The sequence below is a fragment of the Lutzomyia longipalpis genome, chromosome 1, assembly GCF_024334085.1.
Source record: "Lutzomyia longipalpis isolate SR_M1_2022 chromosome 1, ASM2433408v1".
NCBI classification, from domain to species: domain Eukaryota; kingdom Metazoa; phylum Arthropoda; class Insecta; order Diptera; family Psychodidae; genus Lutzomyia; species Lutzomyia longipalpis.
Genome location: NC_074707.1, coordinates 34,882,923 through 34,907,671, shown reverse-complemented (window position 1 = coordinate 34,907,671; position 24,749 = coordinate 34,882,923). Strand labels below are relative to the sequence as shown.

Here is a 24,749-nt window from a genome sequence, read left to right as displayed (position 1 = left end):
TTTGTAATTGTAGCATTTTTTAAGAAGAAATAAAAATAAAATATTTCAAAATTTATTTTTTTTAACAAGATTTCTCAACACTTTCAGCTATATTTTTTAAAAAAAATTAATAATTAATTATTTAAATTATTGTTTAATAAAATTAATAAAATTCACAAAGCGGTGAAAACAGCACGGAAAATCATTGGACAACAGAAAAGAAAAATCCGTGGAATTGTCTTATAATTATCCTTTGGTTTCGATGGGAAAGAAAGTCAACATAACCTCACAAAAATTTAAAGGGAAAAGTCAACAAAAAGGTAAATAAACAGGATTTTCTTTTATTTTCCAATATTTCTTATTAATTTCCCTTAAAATATAGTCCTAAAATTATTTTTTAACTTCCTCATAGGCCAGGAAAGGATGGCCAATGTATCAATTCAGGATATTGAGTCAGTGGACGATTACTGGGGCCCAACATTCCGTTCCATTCTCGAGGGCACGGATCAGGCATCCCTTTGCGAGCAAATCGACGCGAGGATTCGCAACCACGACAAGGATATTGAGAGAATCTGCAATATCTACTACCAGGGCTTCATTGAGTCCATCCGCGAGTTACTGCAGGTGCGGACGCAGACGAAGAATCTCAACAATGAAGTTCTCAGTCTCAATGAATCCCTAGCTGAGGTTTCTTCGGGACTCCTGACGCGTGGCAAGGAGCTCGTCCGGGCACGTCAAGTCGAAGGGAACATTGCCAATGCAATTCAGAGTTTGACAAATTGCCTCCCAGTGTTGGAGTGCTTCTCAAAGTTGCAGCGTCAGGTGAATGAGAAGCGCTACTACCCAGCACTGAAGACACTTGAACTGCTGGAGAGTGAGCACCTGCCCAAGGTGGCGAATTATCGTTTCACAGCACAAATGAGGAGTGCCGTGCCGAAGCTAAAGCAGAAGATTAAGCAGTCTTCTGAGGAGGATTTCCGGGAATTTCTCGAGAATATCCGGAAGTTCTCACCGAAAATTGGGGAGGTTGCTATGAATCATACGCGTCAGATGCAGCGTCGTACGTTGAAGTCCATCATTGAGGAGTATCAGAGTATGGAGAAGAATGGAGGGGCAGCCGATGAGGAAGATCTCAGTGCTCAGGTGAGAGGGATTTCTTTGTCTCTGCTGGGGGAGGATTTCTATGGAGCTCAATCCGCCCCTATTTTGGGATTTTATTTTGAAATTAATGATAAAATTTATTTAAATTCATATATATAAATTCATATGACAGAATAAATAAGAAAATATCCAGAATTCTTGCACTGAAGCTCCTTCCTCTAATTAATTTGATATACAAAATTAATGTAAATCAATAATTCGGAAAATAAGAAAACTTTTCATAGCAAAATATCGTGAAAAGTAAATTTCCTTCCAAGAACTTTCAAGTAAATTCTCTTCTATGGTTTCCAATTGAAATGCAAGCTCCACGAGCTCCAAAATGTATCTGATTTCTCCATGAAAATGATTCTCAAATACGATGCAATGTGTATTAAATATTAAATTTTACTTTGAAAATCAATAGAGTCAGAGTACTCGTTTGGAAAATTTACATTTTATAAGGAAAAGTTTGATTTTTCCAGCGAAAGAGCAAAGTTAAATATTCATGCACGTGAAATTGTTTGAAACCCTTGTTTGTCTTCTTCTTATATTTACAATAAATTTTCTTCTCAATAAATTCTTACGTAGGACTTGATAGACTTCTCGCCGGTGTACCGCTGTCTCCACATCTACACTGTGTTGAATGATAAGGAGTACTTTGAGAATGATTGGCGGAAGCAGCGTCGGGATCAGGCTAAACTTGTCCTGCAGGCTCCACAGACAATGCACGATAATCTCGATGCATACAAGACGTACATCCATTCCATTGTGGGCTTCTTCATTGTTGAGGATCACGTAATGAATACTGGTGGGGAAATTGTCACGAGGTCCTATTTGGATGATCTGTGGTCCTCCTCCTTGACACGAGCTGTGAATGTGCTGAGTATGAGCTCTTCCTCGTGCACAGATCCAAATATTTTGCTACGCATTAAGAACCTCATAATGCTCAGTATAACAACCCTCAAGACCTACGGGTATACGTGCACACAACTGTGGGATTTGCTGCTTGAAATGCGTGATCACTACAATGAAGTTCTCCTGCAGCGATGGGTCAATGAATTCCGTGAAATTCTCGCACGTGGAGACTTCCTCCCACTCGAGGTGGAAGATCAGGAGGAGTACGATGCAATTCTCGAGAGATTTCCCTTCCATTCGGAACAACTTGAAAGTCAGGAGTTCCCCAAGAAGTTTCCCTTTTCCCAAATGGTGCCTGAGGTTTATCATCAAGCCAAGGAGTTCATGTATGCTTGCATGAAGTTCTCAGAGGAGCTTTCATTGTCACCCAATGAGGTGGCTGCAATGGTGAGAAAGGCAGCAAATCTCCTGCTAACACGAAGTTTCAGTGGTTGCCTTTCGGCAGTTTTTCACAGCCCCAGTTTGGCTCTTATGCAGGTAATGTTATGTGAATTCCTTTCTTATACCCCTTCAATAGATTCTTGTCTGACTTTGTGGTGTAGTTTGAGGGTTCCCTGTTAAATTCTTCCCTAACAAATTTAGTTTGGAATTTTATTAAAATTTTAAAGCTTTCACGTGGAAATTCAGTACAATGTCCTTGTTTGAATGTTTAATAGAACAATACGGAGAATGGCTGTCTTACACAAGAATCATGCAAGAATTTTGCAATATTTCCGACAGTTTATTTATTTGCAAGAAAATCCCCCAAAATATGCAAAGTTTCATCAAAGACTTTAATTGCACAAGGTTAAGGCTCCTACGTAGGAGAGCAAAAATTAAAGATTTACCACAGTTTTGAATTTATATTAAATTTGCATTTATATTAAATTGCATCTTGTTTAACGGGAAATGCCTCAGAAAATGCATTTTCAATGAAAATTCAGGGGGAGCTGTTTGTAGAAGGAAAATCTCAGGAGAATTTTCGTTTATTTTTAAATTTTTTAGCCTCTCCAAGAGCTTGTGAGCCTTGAAATTAGATTAAGAAGACTTTCTCGTCAAAACATTTTGTAGAATACTGTAGAAAAAGGATTTTCTTTTTCATGAGAAGTTTTTAAGGAAAAGAAGTCTATTCATTTTTATTTATGTCACGAATTTTATCAGAGAAATCTTCTAGAAATTGAAAATTAAAGAAAACTTAAGAAAAGTTTTATTTTCTATATTTCTTTTATATATATATATTTTAACTTTCAATATTAGGCCTTAATCAGCGACCAAGAAACCCTTGAAATTTGCTTGAAATCTTCAAAATTCAGTAAAAATATCAAAGATTTTATGGGTTTCTTGATCGCTGAATAAGGCCCATTATTTTGTGATTTATTCTCGTATCATTGAATTGGACCCGGAAAAAGTGAATAAACTCCTTCATTTAAAAATTAATCCGATGGAAAAAATCTTTCAAAAGAAGCTTAAATCTCCTGTTTACAATTTCAAAAGTAAAGTTTAGATAAAAGAAAAAAAATCATTAATCTGCGCAAAAGTGACGACCCTCCTTTTTTATTAAGCAATTTTGCTTCACAATTAGAATTAATCCCTAAATTCTCCTACAGGTTATTCAAATTATAATTGACACGCAATATTTGGAGAAAGCTGGTCCATTCCTTGATAATTTCGTGTGCAAGATGACGGGAACAAAGCAAAATATAAGTCAGGCTCCATCAGCAATGTTCCACGTTGCTCGTGCTGAGGCTGAAATGCAGGTTTCCGAGAAACTCTGCTCGAAGCTCGATGAGTTCTTTGAGGAGCTCGAAGGGTACGATTGGCTGCTGGCTGAACCAATTGGGCACGGATCACCCTTCATCACGGACATGATTGCCTTCCTGCAGAGCACCTTTCAGAGTTTCAGCTCACTCCTACCCAATGTGGCACAGGGTGCGTGCAAGAAAGCCTGCGAGCACATTGCAAATGCAATTCGCAATTTACTCCTCAGTGAGGATGTTAAGCAAATTTCCACGGGAGCCCTGCAGCAGATCAGCTTGGATTTGATGCAGTGCGAGGTGTTTGCCGTTAGTGACCCAGTCCCGGGCTTGAAGGAGGGTGAACTCATAAAGTACTTTGCGGAGTTGCGGCAACTCTTGGACTTGCTACTCAGCGAGGAGTGGAGTGCCTATTTGCATGACTATGGGAAGGATGAGAAGCGGTATTCGTTGGTGCAGCCAACGACGATAATTATCATTTTGGAGAAGATTCGAGAGGCCGACAAGAAGACAATGTTCAGTGTGCTGAAGAAGTCGGAGCGTGACAAGAAGAAACTCCTCGAGACTGTCCTCAAGCAACTCAAACAGTTGGCTGAAAAGCAAAATTAATGAAATTCATGTGAGTAAATTTCATTATACTGCAACTTGCTCCACATTCTTCGTTTGTATGTTTTATTTTTTTTTTGTAATTCTCCAAACTACGCTACTACCCCCCGTCCTACTACACTCAAACACCGGAAAAGTAATTGAGTAGCATTTAATTAAGGGAATCCCTGCTGCAAGAGAGAAAATTGTCTATTTCAGCAGAAATTGCACATTCAATGTGATGCTCACAGTTTACATTACGCAGCTATTGCAATTGAGTTAATTGTATTCGGTGGCCCTTCAGTGGAAAATGTTGCATTTGGAATTAGTTTTCTCTCGTTTGCTCTTGCAGTTTTTTTCTTTAAGGCGAAAGCTTAAAAAGAATTTTAAATTTTCAGGAATTTAATTTCTCTTGAGGTGCCTGATGAAGGATCTCCGCAGAGACGAAGGCTTTGGAATGATTTGCGAAAAAAAATTTTAATGTGTTAGAATTAATTCTGTTATAACAATAAAGTTTAAGTAATTTAAGTGATTTAATGTTTGAATTCTAATTTTTAAATAAAAAAAAATAGCAAAAGAAATTGATAAAGAAAGCGCAGCATTTTAATCTTTCCAGCGACGTTCCGGTAAAGAGTGTCACAAAAAATATACCTATAAGAAAATATGTCCTAACTGAAGATCTTTTATTTTAATTATTTCTCTTTGAAATGTAAGAAATGCAACATCTTCAGCTTTCCAGCGATGTTCTGAAAGAACAATTTTGTAAAAAAAAATGCAGAAAAGACGCAAAACTCATTTAAATTTTTGACCAAATCCTTTTTTAAAAAGATTTTTGAGCAAAATTAAGCACAAAAAATCAAGAAAGTGCTACATTGGCACTTTTCCAGCGACGTTCTGGTAACACCGTTTTAGAAAAGAAAAAAAAACAGATTTTTAAAAAAATAATTTAGAAATTTTTCTGCAAAATGAATCATATTAATAAAATAAATATAAAGAAAAAGTAACATTCTCACCTTTCTAGCGACGTTCTGATAAAACTGTTTTACAAAAATAACCAGAGATTAATTTTAATTCCTGACTTTAGAATCCTTTTCTCGGTAAATTTTTTCCACAAAATGAATCATAATCCTATCAAATTTTTCGTGATGTTCCTACAAGGAATAAAAAAACAAAAACCCTGAAAAAATCCCCCCAAAAGTCTTTGGCTTATCTAATCTCCGTGAACGGGATTGAATTGAGGATTGAGAGGAGAAATTTTTTTTCACCAAGAGAAAAGTCTGTAAAATCTTCAAGAGGAGATTAATGATAAAGCGTTTATATTGGCTTATTGCCAAAAAAAAAATAACAGATTAGACTTCTTTTTTTTTCCATCCAACCCACCCGCCTTTTTTGTGCGCCTCATTCCTTCCGTGAGGGAAAAATAAACAGACGAAACTTGTGTGGTGGATAGTTGCGGTCAGTGAAAGAGAGTGGAGCGAAGCAACGAATTTTCCACGAGATTTTTATTAAGTGATAACAATGAGGCAAAAGAGAACTGCATGGGATGGCAACAAAAAAGAGTGTATAGAGGAGCATAGAAGTCGGTTAAAGTGTAGCAGAAGGCGTATTTTATTTCTCATGCGCCTACAGGCAATCCAGCTGATTAAATCACCCCCAAAGAGTGCGGAGATTCATCTTTCGTGGTTCGATAGAGAAAAAGCATCCCCCAGCACAATCCCCCACCGTCCGCACTGCTGCTAAACCCCGGAAAGAAAGCTGAATGGGCATGAGAGGAGATTGCTCGGGGCGATAGTTGTCTCATGTCCAAGGATGATGTTGGGAAGATGAGCAAAGGGGGTGGGGATGGCGGCGTAATAATCAAAGTTCTTCTATTAAATTATTATTAGAGCGAAAGTATAATGGAGTTGGTCATAAAAGAAAGGATTTTCGCCAATTTTTTTTCTTTACTTCCTTCTGTATTCAATGCAAAAAGGGGAGGGTTTTTTTTTACGACCAACTATGAAAAGTTTGAATACCTCCCGTAACTCCGTTATGGTTGAAAAATTAAATTTTCAGCTGGATATTTTATAATTAAATAAAATATCACCTGAAAGACACACAATAGATGCTGTCAGGAGGGAAACCCACACAAAAGCTTAACGCAAATTGAATTGTTTAACAAACTTAAAATTATTAAAATTACTCGAATCAAATGTTAAATGTTTGATTATGTTGAATTATTAGTTTATTTTATACAATACATACATACATATATGGATGGGTTTTAGAAGAAATTTAATTAAATTTAGCTTCATTTAATTTGTATAAATAGTTTCAGTATATTACTGATATTTCTGATATTTCCATTCCCCTAAAATACCTTTACGCAAATAAAACGAACACTACCCTCAAAAACTTTCCGAACAAGCGAAATGTTTTTTTAATGAAAATTTCATTTAGTTTTAATTTAATTTAATTTAATAAAATCGATCAAACCGTTATTTTTTACGGCCTTTTTGGTGATACAAACTGAGAGCACTTTCTTCTCTTTTCTTTTACGGATTTTCACTTACTAACCAATTTGTTTTTTTCAGTTCATAATGGATCGATTTAAACAAATAGTCTATCACATGAAAGATAGTCTAAAATTTTGTTTGATATTTTCAAATTTGTCTAAATCGGTTAAACGGTTCGGTTTTGGGAAACGTTTTAATAAACTTTAAATTATATAAAAAATAAATTTTCATTAATGTACCTCAGGTTAAGATTCTTTCAAAATTTCAAAATTTCATGTCATTCCTACAAGTGGTCTATTAATCAAAATCGATTAAACAAATCCAGAATAATAGCCAAATGAAATTAACATTAAAAATCCTTAATTTTCACTGGTCCAGTAACTTTTTGATGGGAGTGTAATTTAATTTAATTCCTTCATTGAAGTAAATTATAAATTCTAAATGATTTTTATTTGAGTCACATGAGCTTTTGCAAATTTATATTCTACAACGCTCAATGAGAATATCAGATGAAGTGTTTTATTACACCACAAAATGTCTCTCTGTACCCAAAAATATAATTTTATCACTCTATTTACAAATCATTTTTGTTATATGTACATGTGAGATTAATGAGTTAAGATTTCTCCGCAATAGCTGTAATTGCACGGAATAATTCATTCAATCTTCTCACAGAAGGCAATTACCTTTCTTTTGCGCACCCAAACCCATGAAAGAACACCATTAGCCCCGGTAATTGCTCCAAAAACTGTCCATTGATCCACTTTTTCTCACTCTCTCTGTGAGGAGAGTAATGTAATATAAACAACATATCCCTCCCATCACACGAAAAAAAAACATGGGAAATGGGATAAATCCTCGTGGGGGAAAAGCCACAATTTTTGAGCCAAAATTTCCATATTATTCCCATGTAATGTGACCAGTTTTTCCTATTATTGCTTCCGCAATGGGCATTGCGTGCCCTCGAAAGTGATACAAAACCATTAATCACTGCACTTCCGCTTATTATTGTTTTAAGGGTTGAGAGGCGTCCAGAACAAACAAAAAAAGTGTATTTTTTGTTGTTCTTGTTGTTCGCAAAGAAGATTATTTGGATGGATGCCACAGATGGGTGCAAAAGCTCGCTTCTCCGTGAAAGAAAAACATCTTTTTTTTGGAATATGTTCAAAGAAATAAAGCGCTATGACCCAGTAATTATTACTATTGGCGTTTATGATTTTTTCTTAACCATTAACAATTTTTTTAAGGTCAGGGGGAGAATATACTAAAGGCTGGGGTAGAGATGTTCACTATTTTATGCAGCATCCCATAAAAAAAAATTGTAAGTAGTTTCTTCCGTTTGTTCATGAAAAAGAAAACAAGATGCTTTCCGCTCGAAAGATTCATGAGAAATATTGATTCATGAGAGTACGAAAGTGAATAAATTCGTTTCTTATTGTAGCTTCTAAAAATATTAAGATTGATTCAAGGTATTCTCAGAGAAATATAGGGCGTTACGGGCGTAAGCTTTTTAGGGATTTTAATGCTTCTATGCGGTAGATTTTACGATTCTATCTACGTAAAAAAGTAAAGTTTTAAAAGGCAGGGACATAGGCAAAAATTTTTAAAGATTTTGTTATTTAGAATTTTTTTTTTATAACTTTAAAGGCCGTAAATATGCTTCTAAAAGAATTTAAGACATCGAGGTAAGAGAAAATTGAGCAACTTGAATTAGTAACTTTTGACAATTTATTTGTAAAATTCTAACGTTCGAAGCTTCTTTTCATTAGTTGACGTTTAAAGTAGGGTTGGAGCCTGAATTACTCTAAAAAGTTTATGAACACATAAACAGTTTTATAAAGTCCATAAAGTCTTTAATTTTGAAGGCTCCATCTCTATGAATTGCTGAAGGTATCTTTTTTTTTTAACGTTTTACGATTTTTTCTTCTAACGATTGACATTTATTTTATAAATTTTGAAGGAAGTACTTTACGTAAAGCATTTTTTTTTTAATTTTGACATTCTTCATCTAACTTTTCATGCTTATTTTCACAATTTGCTTTTTGTATTTTTAACCTTTGAAAATAATTTCATTTACTTTTAACTCCTTTTGAAACACCCTAGCTACGCCACTATTAAACAGATGACATCAAGCTTCATTATTATTTTCACCTGTTTCACCTATTTCTGAGTCAAATTTTCAATCAACAAAATGTTTGAATTTTGATAATTTTTTTTCAAATAAAAATTTTTCTGCATAGTTTTTCAAAACATTCAAAATCCACTCACATTAAATATTTTTATGAAGCTCAAGGAATAAAAAATGCATATGAAAATGGAATATCAGGCGGAATACAAGCAAATAAAAGTTAGATAAATACACATAAAAAATACCATCATACGTATAAATACGCTGAGATATAGTTCCGCGATAGTTTCGTGATATTTTTATGTAAAACGCATAGTTGTTGATAAAAAAATAAATTTGAAAAAAAAAGTTTTTTTGGGAGGAGGTAAAACATATAAACTCGCATTGATATAACTAACGGTGCGGGTGCAAATAAATCACCCACGCAGTCAAAATAATATACAAAGCGAATGAATTGTAACGTAGTGAAACAATGTTACTTCATTAAAAGGCTCTGAAAAGTTAGTTCTGGGAGGCAGAAAGATTTTCGGAAAATTCCTTCAAATTAAATGAAAACATTTGTGTTTACACTCAATTTAAATTCAATTGCAATCCTTCTGCCGCGTATTATATGTTGGGGGAGTACTTTGCCGAAAAAGCTCCTGCTAAAAGGCGCTACTTTAGCATGTGAGATTGGTGCTCAAATGAGTGAATGAAGTAAAAATTTGGAGGGAGAAATATAAATCACTCACCCGCGTTTACATAATCATGAACTTTCACACAAAACACCCAACAATTTGTCATGAAAAGCCATTGAGCTTTGAGCTTGTGATTCTTGCAACACGTAATTGCTGTTTGAAAGTTGCGCTGATGCGGGGTGGAGAAAACATACATATACAAAAAAAAAACGACAAAGAGAGGAAGTAACATCCTCCTTGAACTTTGTATGGAGTGGCTCGCACAATCTTGCTATTTTCTTGCACATCATGGGTAAACTTTTCAATATTGATTTAGAGAGAGCATGGAAGAGTGAGAGAAGTGCTTTTCTAAAATTGTTGTGCATCTTGTGATTTCATTTAAAAGTTCCTTTGTCGCCTGTGCGACTCTCAAAATGCCAGGAAAATACAACGCGCAAACTTTTAAAGCGAAAAAAAAAGATTATTTACGTGCTGATGCGAAGAGAGGAAGCCCCGACAATCTTTCGCTCCTGTTCACATTCACACACAACCTCCACAAGGGGTGAACATTTAACTGCTTGCGCCACAAATTCGAGATTCTTGTTATTCTTCACCCCACTCCCGCCCCCAGCCTCTTCCAGCCCTGCGAGGCATCGTCTTCCGCTGCACTACTCCTGGATCAAAACTTCTTGTGTATGCCGGGAGCTTTCAACGGATTCCCGGGGAAATCCAACACACGCAACTTTTGACGGTGTGCACAAAGAAGATATTAGAGCCCTTTTCTCGCAAACCCTTAAGGAGGGCTCATCTTCACTTTTTCGCCCCATTTTCAAAAGGAATAATCATCATTTTGAGACGCGCAACCAATTACTCGGCACTTTTGTCAGCACGTGGCATAGAGTTTAGCTCAATTCCTCACACACACATACACCCACCCACACACCACATTGTAGACTAAAAGAGGAAGCAACAAGAAAAAGTAAATCCCTTGAGGAAATGGGAGGAAAAAGGCGTGAATTGGATTCCTCAATTGGTATGTTTTTTGTGCCTTTTTTTGTACACATACATATTTTCCCTGAAAGTTTGAGCATTTTTGGTGTCAGAAAGAAGTTAACGAGCTCTCTCAAAATTCCACTTTTAGCATAATTTTATCCGTATCCTCCTCGGCTTACAAAATCTCACAAAGTTAATAATTCAGAGACATACTGGTGCGCGTTTGTTAAATACAAGGAGGAGTGGAAGTTTTGTGAAAGAGTAAAGTCAAGCACTGAAAAGTCCAATGGGCAAATACTTTATGTCACAAAATCCTGGAAATTCTCTGGGAAATCTGGAAAATTGTAGTAATACAGTGGTTTTGCCCAACAGAAAACTTTCACATTCAAGACAAGTTCTATATATATTGCTGCTTTCTGTTTAAAGTATAAATCTTTTAGGGGGAGGTAGGGGACTGAATAATATGCTGCATGTTTTCACAGTTCTCTCACTCAGTCAGATTAAGTCTATTTAATAATTGAAGGTAATGATGGTAAGTTAGTTAACTTTAATAATATAATTTCCACACGATGAAGGCATTTTCCTGGGAAATGGAAAATAATTCTAAAATACAAATATTGAAGAATTTCACAGAAGGAGTTTATTCATTTATATATCACCGAAAATTTTATTCATTTTGGAGGAAAGTTATTAGAAGATTTGAATTTAACGGAGTTCTTTTTTGATAAAAATCTGCATGAATAGAAAAATTTTTCTTCCAACTCTTTTAATGTAAAAAAAAAATTCTCCTGAGATCGTCAGCCGATCTAAGATCTTAGTCAGCCCAGACTAAGAATTCTGGGTAAAAAAATTCTATACATTGTACATAACTCAAACCTTTCCACATCGATTAATAATTTCAGTTTTTTTTATATTAAATGAAATTTTATTTACATTGAGCTCAATGACCAAGAAACCCTTGAAATTTTCGAAATTTGTACTGAAATTTCAAGATTTCAAGCGAATTTCAAGGGTTTCTTGATTGCTGAATAAGGCCCAATTGTTCACATGAAAATAAAATCAAGAAGAATGAAAATTTCTACGAAAATAGACCAAAAAATTGATATTTCGTCTACCCAGCATGCAAAGGTAATTAGCTTTAAATAAATTATATACCTACATGTGTTTTAGGAATAACCAAATTCTATGTTCCCTCTTCATCCATGGATAATTTAACAAAAATTAATTTTCAAAAAAAAGAGTTTGCCTTAGAGCTGTTGCAGTATAACGCGAATAAAGTGAAGAGGTATAATGATATAATTTTGCGCGCATGAATAAGATTCCAAACGGATTTTTAATTAAAATTTTAAAATTAATAAAATAATTAAATGTCATATAGAAAATTCCCACAAGTACACTAATTAATAATTTTTTTTCCAATGATTTCAAATTCGTTGTAAGTATATTAATAAATTGTGGGTGATGTGGGATATCAGCAAATTTATTAAAATAAAGGTTTATTTGTGGTGAATAAAATTATATGATTGCGGGATTTACAAAAAAATGTCATAATTGCAAATGATTGGTCCTCATGAAATATTTGTCGGTGTAAATACTCAATTTTCCGCATGTCGTACTGAAAAATTAAAATGCATGGCTTTCGAAAATGTTTATGTTTTTTTTGTGGAGCACAGCATAGCGGGAAGTACAGCATTAAATTCCTCTGCATTGATTTTACATTAATAAATGTTGATATTGTTTTCTTCACACCCCGAGAGAGAGTCAGAGCCAGCCCCCTTTTCACACGCCAGGCATACATTGTACCTACATAGCGTAGAGAGGTTGGTGGCCTGGGGTTCACATGGGGTGGCTCGAGGGCGAGGAAAAAGTCGAGGTATGTGTGTGTGTGTGGAAGTGTTTTGAGGAAAATTATTGCTCCCCGCACATTGTGTCTCAATCCCTCTCACTCGCACCTGCTACTGCCTTCGTGTAATGAGTGTTGAAACATTATTAATTTCTATTTCATTATTTTAACATTAATTTCCATGCCGTTATATGGGGCACAGGAGTTGGATCTTTTATTTACACCACCCACTACAATGAATATTGCGGTAATAAAATTTTCCTTCTTCAACCCCCCAACCCACAGAGAAATTATAGGGCTTTTTTGTGGAGCTATTACTGCTAGCAATCCTTTTCACTGCTGCACACGATTGTGATCTGCCATTACCTGGATTTTCCACGCACTATAAAAAAAATATATATCTATGGGGATAATAGGGGCGGTATATTTGTTGATAATTATGGAAAATCAAAAAGTTTTGTAGTTTTGTTTTAGATTAATCACAAGTTTAAACAAAGCAAAATAAGATTGAAAAGTTTAAGCTTAAGATTGAGCTTCTTTCTATTTATTTTTCAGGATACTAAGAACTTTCATTCCCTTGAAAATTGAGGTTAAAATTCTTTTATTTCTTCTAAAGTAAAAGAGTAAAGTTTGACCTTAAAAATTTATCTTTTTTCCAAAAAAAAACCCTTATTATCGCAGTGTAGGTTGTAAAGTAAAAATTGAAAGGAATTTTGCTTTTAGCCTTACCTCGATTCTGGCCATGGTCCAAGAGATCTCTCTTCTTATTTTTTTTCCTCATCCCCTGTATAGAGCACATCACTTTATTCGCAACGTAACTGCAGCATTGAATCCATCGAGTTGAAAAACAGAGCAATTTTCCTCACGATTAATTGCAATCCATGTTGGAAAGTATACTTTGAGTTATTTAAAATGGTTTGAAAGTTATAAAGCCGCCAAAATACCTATATGTGAGGCTAAAACTCACAGCTTTTTCAAATTCCTTCATCCATTGAAAGCCTCCCAATTTTTGGGGGAGCTTGTGTGGGGTTTTTGAGGTATTTTTAGGTCATAAACACCATAAACTCCCCTCTCTCTCTCCTTGTGCTCCAGCCAGTGTGCATGCTACAGCGAACAACGGCTGTATGGTATTTCACGGTGTCAAAGGGAAAGAGAATAAACGAGCTTCTGAAATTATAATGCAACTAAAACTCGACACAAAAGGTCTCGTAGTAAACACATATAGGGACGTGACTGATGGAGAAATTTCAATTCTTATTTAATCTCTCTGCAAATCGAAAGCTCAATTGTTGAAGCTTCCAAGTTGGTATAGAGCTTAAAATGATTCTGGAGCTTTTACAATTTTTGCTCCTTGAGATACTGTTGTATTTTTGGCTGAATTTTAGAGAAATAATTTATATGGAATTTAATAGATAGAATATGTTGCATCTAAAACTGTTTAAAAGATTTCATTCAAATTTGGAAATTTTGGGACTGATTAATCGATTTTGATAAGCTCTTTTGGGGAGTTTGAGGCTTAATTTCCAACTCTGAAGCATTTGTTGAAAGCTATAATAATGATAGTAGAAACAACTTAAAACCTCGATGTTAACACTTTGGGTCAATTTTCAACCGAAAAAAAAGAGAAGTTAAAGAGCAAAAGGTCACAAAATAATAACATGATAATCTCTTGTATGGGCGTTATCACAAACTTCCTATCTTGAATAGTCGCACAATGCTTTATCTTTAATTAAATCCTCCAATTAGTGTGTCATTAATCAATCCTCCCCGCAGAACGATGGGCATTTAGTATGCAACACAAACCTCACATTATCTCTCGGTTAGAAAACTCTTTAAAATGAATGGAAACAGAAAGGTAAATTAGGGGTAGGAAATTAAATTAAATCAAATTTGTTTACTTACAAGGTTCATACAATGAACTTTTCGTCCCATCACGAATGTATTCTCTTCCACCAGAGAGAATTTGGGACGTTTCCACATAGACAACCCCATCGCCACAGCTTAAATTTTTAATTTTTCCAATATTTTTCTCACAGATGGGTTTTACAGCCGAGGACTATTCTATATTTGAAATATTGAGGTAATTACTCATTCTTTAATCCCTTCAATAAATTTATAAATATGTATTGCGCCACATTCCAAGGGATGATTAATTTAGATTAATCGATGAATCTGCTTTTCAGCTATTCCTTTAAGTTTATGGTACGTTTTTTAAAAGCTTTCCATTTCCAATAAAAAGGCTTTATTCCTAAGAAAGAAATAGGTAGAATACTTCATGTGATGAATACTGTAAAACGGGGTGAATAGGGGTAGGTTTAATTGTGCTTGCGTTCACCTTAAGTTTTAGAGGGGGCATTTCTAAGATTATTTAGATTAATTCAATCAAATAGAAAAGAGACAAGTTCTTTACAAAGAAATAATAATTTTAATAAAATCAAATGAGAAAGCTTTTTCCTAGAAATTTTAGCATTTTTCAACATAAAATTGAAGCTTAAAATCTCAGCGCTATCTGGATGTCTAAAACAGTGGAAAATCGTAAGTTTCGGGTAAATATATATCAATTTGATGCCATGTTAATTTTACACTTCACTTTATCATTTTGATAAAAAAATAGAGAACTTTTAGCCCGATCTAAATTGGTTTCGCCTTTTCTAAATTTCCATCTCACCTATTCACTCCATTCTATGGTACTATATTTGAAATTTCCTTTTTATTTACTGGAAAATTTCGTGCACTGATTCCCTTTTTCCTCGCCTTTTTTTGTCCCTCGTGGTCTTGCAATTTGGAATGCAAAATTGCTCGTGCATGTTGTGTGGTTTGCGGAGGCATAAAAAAAAGACAAACAATTCAGTGAGAGTAGGGGGTGAAAAGAGGACTATAGATTTATTTTTTTTTCAGATTCAATTTGTCGGTATGTTTAAAGCTTTGTTGTGTCGCATGCCGTTTAAGTGATTGCTGCGGCGTAAACATTGGCGCAAAATCGATTTCCTGCAATCAATGCGAGATACCCATATTTGGGACCTCGATTTTCCTCTTTTTTTTTCTTCTCCACTCTCCTGTGTGGAATGGGATTACAACGGAAGCTGTATGAGCTACCCTTTTGAGCTATATGGAATCGATTGACACCTCTCCGGGAGGGGGTGGTGCGAGCGTGTGTGTGTGCGCCAGGAAACGATCGTCTCGACGAAAAATCTAAAGCTCTCTTGTGGCGATTTTCGCATATATATGTACATATGTGGGGTTTCTCTCTCTCTCGTCGGTTGCCTCTCGTGCCATGCGCAGAAAAGCTGTGAGAATATTTTTCATGTTACATACATACATTGTCTCTAATACGGAATATTTCTCACAAACATCATCCTGTGGCTCTTCTGGCAGCGTTTTCAGGAAGTTTTCACACACTCATACATAGCACGGAGCTTTTTGGGGTGGTTTTTATGGGGCGTGGGGGAGGAAGATGCGGAAAGCTTGTAGTCTCATTCAAGCATAGAGGTGAGAATTGGTGCGTGTAAAAGGGATAACAGGATTGATGCGTATACGTGAGAGGGTGTGTGTGTGTATGTGAAAAAGCTCCCTCATCCCTATTTTTGGGGGGTTGGGTGATAAATTGAATGTGTGTGCTACCACCTCTAAAAAGTGTTTAGTATGAGCAATATTCTGCGCTCTCTCAGCCCGAATTCATGAGCTGGAGCCAGTGTTGAAAGTGGAAGCGAGAAGAGCACATTGGCGCGGAGCTGTGTGTTGTGTGGTGGTGAAGGGACAAAAAATCGATTTTCATCTCACAAGAGCTAAAAAGACGAAGGAGGGCATAACACAGAGTAAAGTGAAAAGCGGTCAAAAGAAAAGCTTCTATCGCTAAAAATTGTTTGTACCGTTCAGAGGTATCTACGGGCATCCTCACTACCTGTCGGATTACAAAACCGCACACACTCTGGAAACATTTTTTTCACATCTCAGTGAATTTCCCAATAGTGTGGCTCATTTTTTTTCTCTCCATCTATTAGTTGTTGGCTGTTGTTGCCCATCGTGAAGTTATCCCGCAGTGTGTGTGCTTTTTCACCTCCTCAAATGGGGGGCCTTTGAATTTTTATCCACCCTCGTCCTGTAATTGCTTTCAACTGAGGGTGGCTCTCGGCGGGGTGGTGTGAGTGATTAAAAGTGAAGTGGAGATATTCACTCGGAAAGGCTATTACTTATACTTTTTTTTTCTACACAACCATCCAGAGTGATTCTTTAGTGCTCCGCAGGCAAAAGCTTTTGCCAAAGCAATTTACGAACAAGGCATTTTGTGTGTGTGCAGATAGAACCGTGGTGGCAGTAGCAAGACGAAAAGCTCTGTGCGATGTGGAATATTTTTCTTGTTCATATTGAGAAAAAAATTGCCCGAGAGTTTATGGCGGAGAATTTTCTCCCCGAGGATTTTCTTTCAAAGTGTACACGAAGAGCTTTGTGAAAGCTCAAGAGGGGTGAGACAAAAGTGTATGTATGTGTATGAAAAATGAGTGAAGAGTGGAGCATTTTCTCCGAAAAATCTTCAACAGCAGTGTATCCCATCGGAGTATAGGAACCCCCATCGTCGTTTTGTACACATTTCTCGAAGAGACACACATCGCGCGCCCCTTTTGCCCGCTCATTCCCGTGGGAGAAAACCCCACATATATATATAGTGAGCAAAAGAGCTTTCGCGAGTGGAACACTTGTAAGCCACAGTGCTCCTTGTCTCGTAAAAGTATGACCAGAAAGTGTTTTTCTTCTCCGTGACCAACCTCTTCCAAACCCGGAAAGGCTGTGTGGGGGTTGCAAAATTTATGGCAAGGTGAGAAGAGACGCGCTACCACGACACATACTATATAGCCCTTTCCTCTCTGCAGAAAGGAAGCACGTATAGAGCTACATATAGGAGGAAACTTTGGGCACGTTAGAAAAAAGCGCATTATATCAAAGTTTTTTCTTGTCGCAATTCTCTTCTTTCTTTTTTATTTACTTCACATCTTCCCCACAAAACTCCGTATACCTTTGCGTTAGTGTGTGCATTGATCAGGAATTGCTGTGTGAAAAATGCTCCCCAGCCTCCTCATATATACGACAAAGGGGGGCGGGTGGTTTAACATAGAATAGGGTGTGTGTGTTGTCGCAAATTTAGGCTAAAAGCTCCCCATTTGGTATTTGAACATGAGAAATGTATTTTGCACAACTTTGCGATGCCTTTGTGAATTGCTCTCTCTTGTGCAAATATTTTGTGTGAACTCTGACGCACTCCCACCCACTTCCCGTGCACACCTTTTCAACCCACCTTGGGTGGTTGCTTTTTCACCAGCCACCCTCAATGGGGGTGGTTGTGTAGAGTACGTGGGGTGTGGGTGAAGTTTTCTCGTGAACAAGGAAGGAAGTAGGGAACCCCAGCAAAAATAGGGGTTTAATCTGATTTACCCCAAGAGTGGTTGTGGAGGTACAAAAAAAAAGGCAGAAAATACCCTTGCTTTGGAGCCAAAAGGAGCCAAAAGTCTCGAGGAGTTGTTTTTTTCTTCAGCACAACCCCATGTTGATGAACATTTTCATGGCTGAAAATTTACGAGAAGACGCATGATGGTGGAAAAGATGAACTTTCAATGGTGCTTCATCAATTATTGAATCCCAACAAGTTTCCAGTCAACGCTCCACCGAGGAGTGCCCTTTTCTGCCCAAGTCCACCACCCCCCACAACCGTCCCATACACACACATAGAGGGAAATTGTAAGGGAGAGCAGGAAGAGTTTGGTGAAGTTTTTTCCTTTGCTGTGGCTCCCATAGCAAGGAAACGCAAATCAATCGAAATTTAATTAAAGTTCATTCGTTGGCAAAGGTGCAGGCAAGACACAAACCCAGTCATGGGGCCTCTGTAGCCACTGAGGCTGCTGACGAATTCTGCGCACCACGTCACTTAGAAGTAGGGTAGGATTTTGGAATTTCGTGTTAACTCATACCTACCCTCATTTTGGGGGCGCCCTACGCTACGTCTTCACCCACCCATGAGGATTCTGATTAAAGCACACACAAGACCCAAAGTGCACACTAATCACCTTCGTTAAGCTGGATGTTAGATAAACGGTTTAGAAGGGGTTTTATCGTTTTATTGTTTCCGAATGGATTATTTTAAGTATGTAGAGAGGATCTCTATGTAGGCAGATCTGAAATGGTTAAGTAGCGATAAGAGCATAACTTCATATAAATTCAATATTAGTTCCATTTCTCTCCTCTTTAATCGAAATCATATAAAATTATACTTACATATTCTATTCAAACCATCCTTTCATATACGCCCCCTTTTGAATAGAACTTTATTCAAATCACATTTAATAATATCATTTTAAATGCAAATGAATGCGAAGAAGCTATGTTTAGAAGAAAAACTCTTTAATTGGGTGACAAATTTGGTCATCCTGCTTTCTCTTTGTGTCTCCCTTGAAGAGTCTCGGTGTAAGGCTTAAATTGAGAGTTAAAAATACAACAACAACAACGAGATAATAACAACAGCTTAATCCAGAAGAATAAATTTGATTGGACAAAAAATACAATGAGTCAAAATTAAATTCAAATAAATTAGTAAAATCACACTTTATTGAAAAATTCATTTATTTATTGATAAACCAGAAGATTTATGTTGAAGTTGAAACAGCAATAAATCAGAAATGGCTTTTCATTTGATTACAATTAATTAAAAATTTTTAGAGGTTCATAATTTTTATAGCTCTCAAAGAGATTTTTGTTACCATATACATATTATGTTTATAACATACGTGGAATCATTAATAGGAAAAATAATTAATCAAATCTCAATTCATAATTCACATATTTTATACTTCATTTAAAATGAAATCAAATATAAAATAAATTTCTTGGAAAGCAAACAATATCGGTATTAAAAATCAATTCCCAATTTTAAAATTCCAAATTAAATATTATTTGTTTTTGTTATTTAATATAATGCATAATAATACCCTTTGCATGGAGTTTACCAAAACACGTTGAAATGAAATATAAATCCTCAACTTTAGGATAAATTTTCCTAATTGATATTAATGTGGCTTTTACAAAGTTTCTGTTTATGGAAATCAAATATTTGAGAAAACTCTTTTATTTAAAATGTTGAACTTCTCATAAATCATTGCTCATTCATAAGATTTTGCAGGAATAAACTCCAAAATGTGATCTAAAAGTTAAGAAAGGTTTGACTAATAAATTAACAAAAATACTCGAAATTACTATATCATAATTTGCTCAAATACAGACTGGCTAGGATGGAAAAAAAAGTATAAAACTTTTGAAATTTTAGATTAAAAATTTCGTTAGAAAAGAGTTTTTATTCCCTTGCATTTGGTATTCATAATCATGAAAAATTTAAAGAAAATTTGCAAAGCTCTCGTTAGAATTAAAATATTTACAAGGTTTTTTGAAGAATTTCATAATCTATGCTGATCTATGCTCATTATTTTATAACATTACGTACATGGTAAACGTTGCTTAATTTTATTTTCAAGCACAAAGTGGAATTAGGTCACGATAAAACCCCCAGCTTAACCTATTAGTTTATACGTGAGTCCCTTAAATAATTCCCCAAAAATCATTTTGTATCCGCCTGAAATTGGTGCTTTTGGGTGAATAAATTACAATTTGGCGAATTTAGTTTTGTTAATAAGAGTGTGTGTACATGCAGAGGACATAACAACCCATTTTCCCCCTTCCTTTTGTACACGCAGCCATCTGCAACAACCCCTAAATGGGATCAGTCTGGAAGGTTCAACCACCATGCAGTTGTGCCCCACCGTGAATCGCTGATTGTTGCTCATGTTTGGTGGTTTGGTGGTGGGCAAAGAGTGTGATCGGAAAATGTGTCATTGGATTTCACACAAGGACCTGTGGTGAATTAATGTCGTTGCGGTTGACAAGGAGGAGGCCCACAGAGTGACAAGGTTTGGGGATGAACGTGGGGAGCTTATTAAATAAATGTGATATTGCAAAGTCCCTCTCCTGGAGAAAATCCATCAATATTGTGGTGGGTTCACTGTGTGTATACAACAACCCAGTGCTGGTGGTTTTTGCGTGGATGTAAGCTGGAATATATATAATATACCTACCTACATAAAAAAAGTGAGAAGATCTATGTTCATGTGATAAATCAACGAATGTTAGAAACATTCATCGTGCCAGGAAGAAATGCCACACAAAACGGAAATGACGATAGTTATTCAAATATCTCTCCTCTTGATGGTCATTTGTAATTTCCGTGGCGGAGGCTGCGTCAAGGACGGTAAGTTCACAAATCCACCCCTCTCTCATACTTTCTCTCTAAACAAAACATCCACTTTTCATTGGGTGAGACAAAAACATCATCCCCCAACCTCCCCCGCCTCACATTTTGCAAAACTCCCCTTCTTCACATTTTCCTGAAAAGCAAGAGGAGCCATATCTTCCATATTCCTTTCGGGTTTGTATGTCTCTCCAAACGGAGAAAATGAAATTCCATAAAATATTGCGAATTGGTCGTATACATTGCACGAGTGTATGTATTCGGAAACAAAATGGAATTTATAAATAATCTCTTTGAAGGGAAAGGAATATTTTATTTATGTGCTTTCCTTATACCCTGTCTTGCATCCCTTCCGCACTTCTTTCCACCTTCCCAGCATACTGGTTGGTGTCTGTACACAAAAGTACACGCCAATTTTGCAAAACATTCCTCAACGTCTTGCAAAATGGAACCAAAGAGAGATAAATTGGGGCGGGAGGGTATGGGGGGAGAGGCCCAGTGGATTCTTGGGGAAAACCAACTCAACCGCATACCAATATTGCTTTGTTGCGTCTGTTGCTCCATCATAGTACCTCAATACTCAACGGAGGCCGTTGTGGGCGAGACCCTCCATCTCCATTGCAATGTGAGCACAAATCCAGACACGGATGATGATGTGGTTCTGGTGCTGTGGTATCGCCAGGACAAGGGAACCCCCATCTACAGTGTCGATATACGGGATCAGAACTTTAAGGGTGCCAAACGATGGTCTGACGATGGGGTCTTCGGGAATCGGGCCCATTTTATGTTCGACAAGGACTTTGATCACTTCCTGGGCGAACTGACGGTGCAGGATGCAAAGGAATCCGATGCAGGACTCTATCGGTGTCGGGTTGACTTCAAAATTGCCCAGACACGAAACAGCATGGTCAATCTCACAATAATTGGTGAGTGTTGTTTCATTAATCAATGTATATATCTTCTCGAGATCTTAATTATATACCCCACGGGGCTATTAATTACAACATCCCACATCGATTTCGTCGTAACTGGTGAGATACTCCATCTCTCTATCGTATTCCCCTTTTAGTTTAAATGCAAATTTACTCTTGTGACTTTGAGACATTCACTTTTAAGGGTCTTTCACCGCAACTTTCTACCCACCACACTACATATTGAACCCCAAAAATTTTTGAAGCAATACCAAGGGGAGAATATTCAAAGCATTTATATACAGCGTGAAAAGCAATAAATAAGCAAAATGTTTATGTGGTTTGTGAAACTTTTTTTTCCTTTATTAAATTCTCTTTTATATATAAAAAATTCAGGCCAAAGGGAATGAGGTGGAAAAAAATATTAGCAATATTTCCATAAAAGTTTGTAATGGAAAGGAATCTCTGTGTGGAACAATCTGGATGAAATGTTAATTATACAATATTAATATTATTTTGCGTATTTTTTGCAAGTATGTAAGTATATTTGTGAAATTCGAAGAATGCAGGGGTTGTTCGTAATTAGTAATCAATTTAGGGGAATTTTTGCACATATGAACAAATTACATGAAAAAAAGATTTTTCTTTTCTTTTTTCAATTTTATATTCGTGAAGCTTAACCCAGATATACCCAGAATTTTTTTTTGTTGAAATTTTCTGCAGTATACTTTCTAATTGATCTTGAAAATATATTTCAAATAAAGACCAAAAAGTCATTAAACTTGACTTAAGTCATTAAATTTTTATGCACTCAAAGTTAACAAAATAAAATTGCAAAGAGTATACTAAATATAGTGAAAAATCTGGATTAAAAGTAAAATATATAATGTAGTTTTCATATCTCTTTACTTAATATTGCAATTGAAAGTGTGACTTTTTGAGCATTTTAAAGAGAGAGAGAGAGAACCAAACTAGCTCCCTCCAATTTCCTCAATTTCCTACACAGATACTTAATTTCAAAAATAAATATTTTCTCTCTACGGAACATTATGTTTGAATTCGTGGAAAAGCTTCGGTTTTTCATTTTTGTCAGAGGAGATTTTCTCAAATCAGTCTCCGTGAATAAATTAAATTCTCCTATTTAAATGCGCTTCGTAAAATCGTAGGAAAGAGATATTTTGTTGCAATTGTTGGTGGGTTTTGATGCAATTCCAGTGGAGAAGATAATTTCAATGAAAACGTTTTGAGTTGTTGATTTCGATGTTATATAAATGTTTATATGTATAGTGAAAATGTCTGTGAATGAAAGGCCTCAATTGCTTCCATTTTAACTTCCTCTTCATTGATTTCATTGATTTGGACATGTTCAATATACACCATTTATTGAATATAATTTAAGCATAATACCATTCTGGAGCAATTATCTTATTTGTTAGAACTGAATAAATTGTTTTCTCCACATGAGAGGCTACCTGCCTGCTATTAAGTTGATTGAAATTGAAAGTAATTACAGTAGAAGTCCACATCAACGAACAATCTGATGTACTACTCTCGCGTATTAAAAATAATGCGCGAGAGTAGTACATCCGATTGTTCGTTGATGTGGACTTCTACTGTATATAGGAGTAATTCAACAACTTGTGACTTGTAAAGAAGGTGAGGCAGGAAATAAAGAAAAATCCTTTAACTTCTTTGATAAAATAGCGTGAATAATTAAGCTTCATTTCAATTTGGAAGGGTTCATTAACAGATAATTAAAAAAACAGCATTTTAAAAAAATATTTGACGCCACATTTGTGTGTAATAGAGAGAAAATCAGAAGTGAGGAAGGATTATTCATTCCACAGGGGCCAGCATAAATCTTCAATTCCAAATGGCCATATATATTACTTCATCATTTCGTAAAAATTGTTGTCACGTCTTGATAAGAACGGGGGCGCATCCCCACAAAAAAAAGTTCGTGCCTTTATTCTAATCTTTTTAGATTAGAGAAACACCGCAATGTGGGTCAATCCTATATTTGTGTGTATGTATTGTGGGGGTGCTTTTTCTCTCTGATGTTTTTTTTGATGCTGTAAATATAGAATTTCCATTTCCTTTCCATCTACATAAATTATACATTCATTTATTGATTTTTATCATATAGTTTTTTGGGGCTGTATTTTCTATTTGATATTGGTTACATTCTATATGTAAAGTTTCAATAGATTTTATATAGAGAGCTTTCCCTTTACCTCGGAAATACTTTGCATTTTGACATTTACAATTTCAAATAAATACAAGGTTTATTCTTTATAATAATATTATATTTAATATATTTATACTACACGGTTATATACATATAATATTTTCCTGGAAAAGTTAATTAAAAACCCAGCAAGGAAAATTCGTAACATTGAATTCCAATGAAGTAAATTTTATTAAGCATGGAGTGGCTTTTGGTTTCACCTTGTTTTGTATTATTGTGTGCTTTTAGCTCTGTGTGATTTTTTGTTATTCATCTACTTCATCACCCTATTGGGCGGGTGGTTGGATAAATCAGTTTTTCCACGCCCCGCGTGAAAAAGCACGATTTTCGCATGAACGATTAAATCTGGGAGAAAGTTTATTTTATTTAAATTTGTACATGATATTACAATGTATTTATTAGCTTGATTACTCGGTGTGTAAACCGGAAGCTTTTACTAGCATTCAATGTAAACCGATATTATTACATAAGTATACCCGGAGTGTATGTACTTTTTGGCTGCGGATTTTACTTGTTCTCTCTTCTTGTAACTATATAAATGGGTGTGGTGTAGACATTTAATTTGAGGGGCGATGGGGGGGTCTCTCCAAGAGCGCGGAGCCCCACATTCCATTCCACACAGAGAACACGTTTGTGAAGGAAAATTTCATAAATTATTACACTTACTTGCCAACAATGAACACTTTCAGGCGCTCACGGAGCGAAGAAAAAATATCCTCTCTATTCTTTTGTCCTAAATCCCAACAGCAAATTTCACCGGGTGAGGGGGGAAATTAATTTAAGAATAATATTTCAGAAAATAATCTGATTAGAGGGGGTAATTTTCTACATTAACTCTT

At 35.7% G+C, this 24,749-nt stretch overlaps 2 protein-coding genes across 5 annotated transcripts in view; both read left to right on the top strand.

Annotated features, from left to right (window-relative positions):
• The first annotated feature begins 258 nt into the window (after positions 1 to 258).
• LOC129786253 (exocyst complex component 6) lies at positions 259 to 4,945 on the top strand. 3 transcript variants are annotated; one of them, XM_055821140.1, is made up of 5 exons: positions 259 to 299; positions 392 to 1,122; positions 1,708 to 2,511; positions 3,621 to 4,386; positions 4,751 to 4,945. In XM_055821140.1, the coding sequence occupies exons 2-4, from the start codon at positions 403 to 405 to the stop codon at positions 4,374 to 4,376; spliced, it is 2,280 nt and encodes a 759-aa protein (XP_055677115.1). In that variant the 5' UTR covers positions 259 to 299; positions 392 to 402; the 3' UTR covers positions 4,377 to 4,386; positions 4,751 to 4,945. The 3 variants fall into 3 exon arrangements, with proteins under 3 accessions (XP_055677115.1, XP_055677117.1, XP_055677116.1); XM_055821142.1 differs by having other exon boundaries at positions 4,511 to 4,945; XM_055821141.1 differs by having other exon boundaries at positions 3,621 to 4,945.
• An 11,212-nt stretch (positions 4,946 to 16,157) lies between these two features.
• The window catches only part of LOC129786251 (protein turtle), a 32,535-nt gene continuing 23,943 nt past the window's right edge, over positions 16,158 to 24,749 (top strand). The window contains exons 1-3 of one of the 2 annotated variants that reach the window (XM_055821137.1): positions 16,158 to 17,280; positions 20,201 to 20,751; positions 21,321 to 21,677. In XM_055821137.1, the coding sequence (XP_055677112.1) occupies positions 20,658 to 20,751; positions 21,321 to 21,677 (451 nt within the window). In that variant the 5' untranslated portion in view covers positions 16,158 to 17,280; positions 20,201 to 20,657. The remainder of the gene's footprint in view (positions 17,281 to 20,200; positions 20,752 to 21,320; positions 21,678 to 24,749) is intronic. The other variant, XM_055821136.1, reaches the window with a different exon arrangement.

What these genes read in the sequence shown, in the direction of transcription:
- LOC129786253 (XM_055821140.1), top strand. Translation starts at nt 403, where the DNA reads ATGGCCAATGTATCAATTCAGGATATTGAGTCAGTGGACGATTACTGG. An exon ending in AGGAAGATCTCAGTGCTCAG is followed by an intron (nt 1,123 to 1,707) that starts GTGAGAGGGATT and finishes ATTCTTACGTAG; the next exon opens with GACTTGATAGACTTCTCGCC. An exon ending in CCAGTTTGGCTCTTATGCAG is followed by an intron (nt 2,512 to 3,620) that starts GTAATGTTATGT and finishes ATTCTCCTACAG; the next exon opens with GTTATTCAAATTATAATTGA.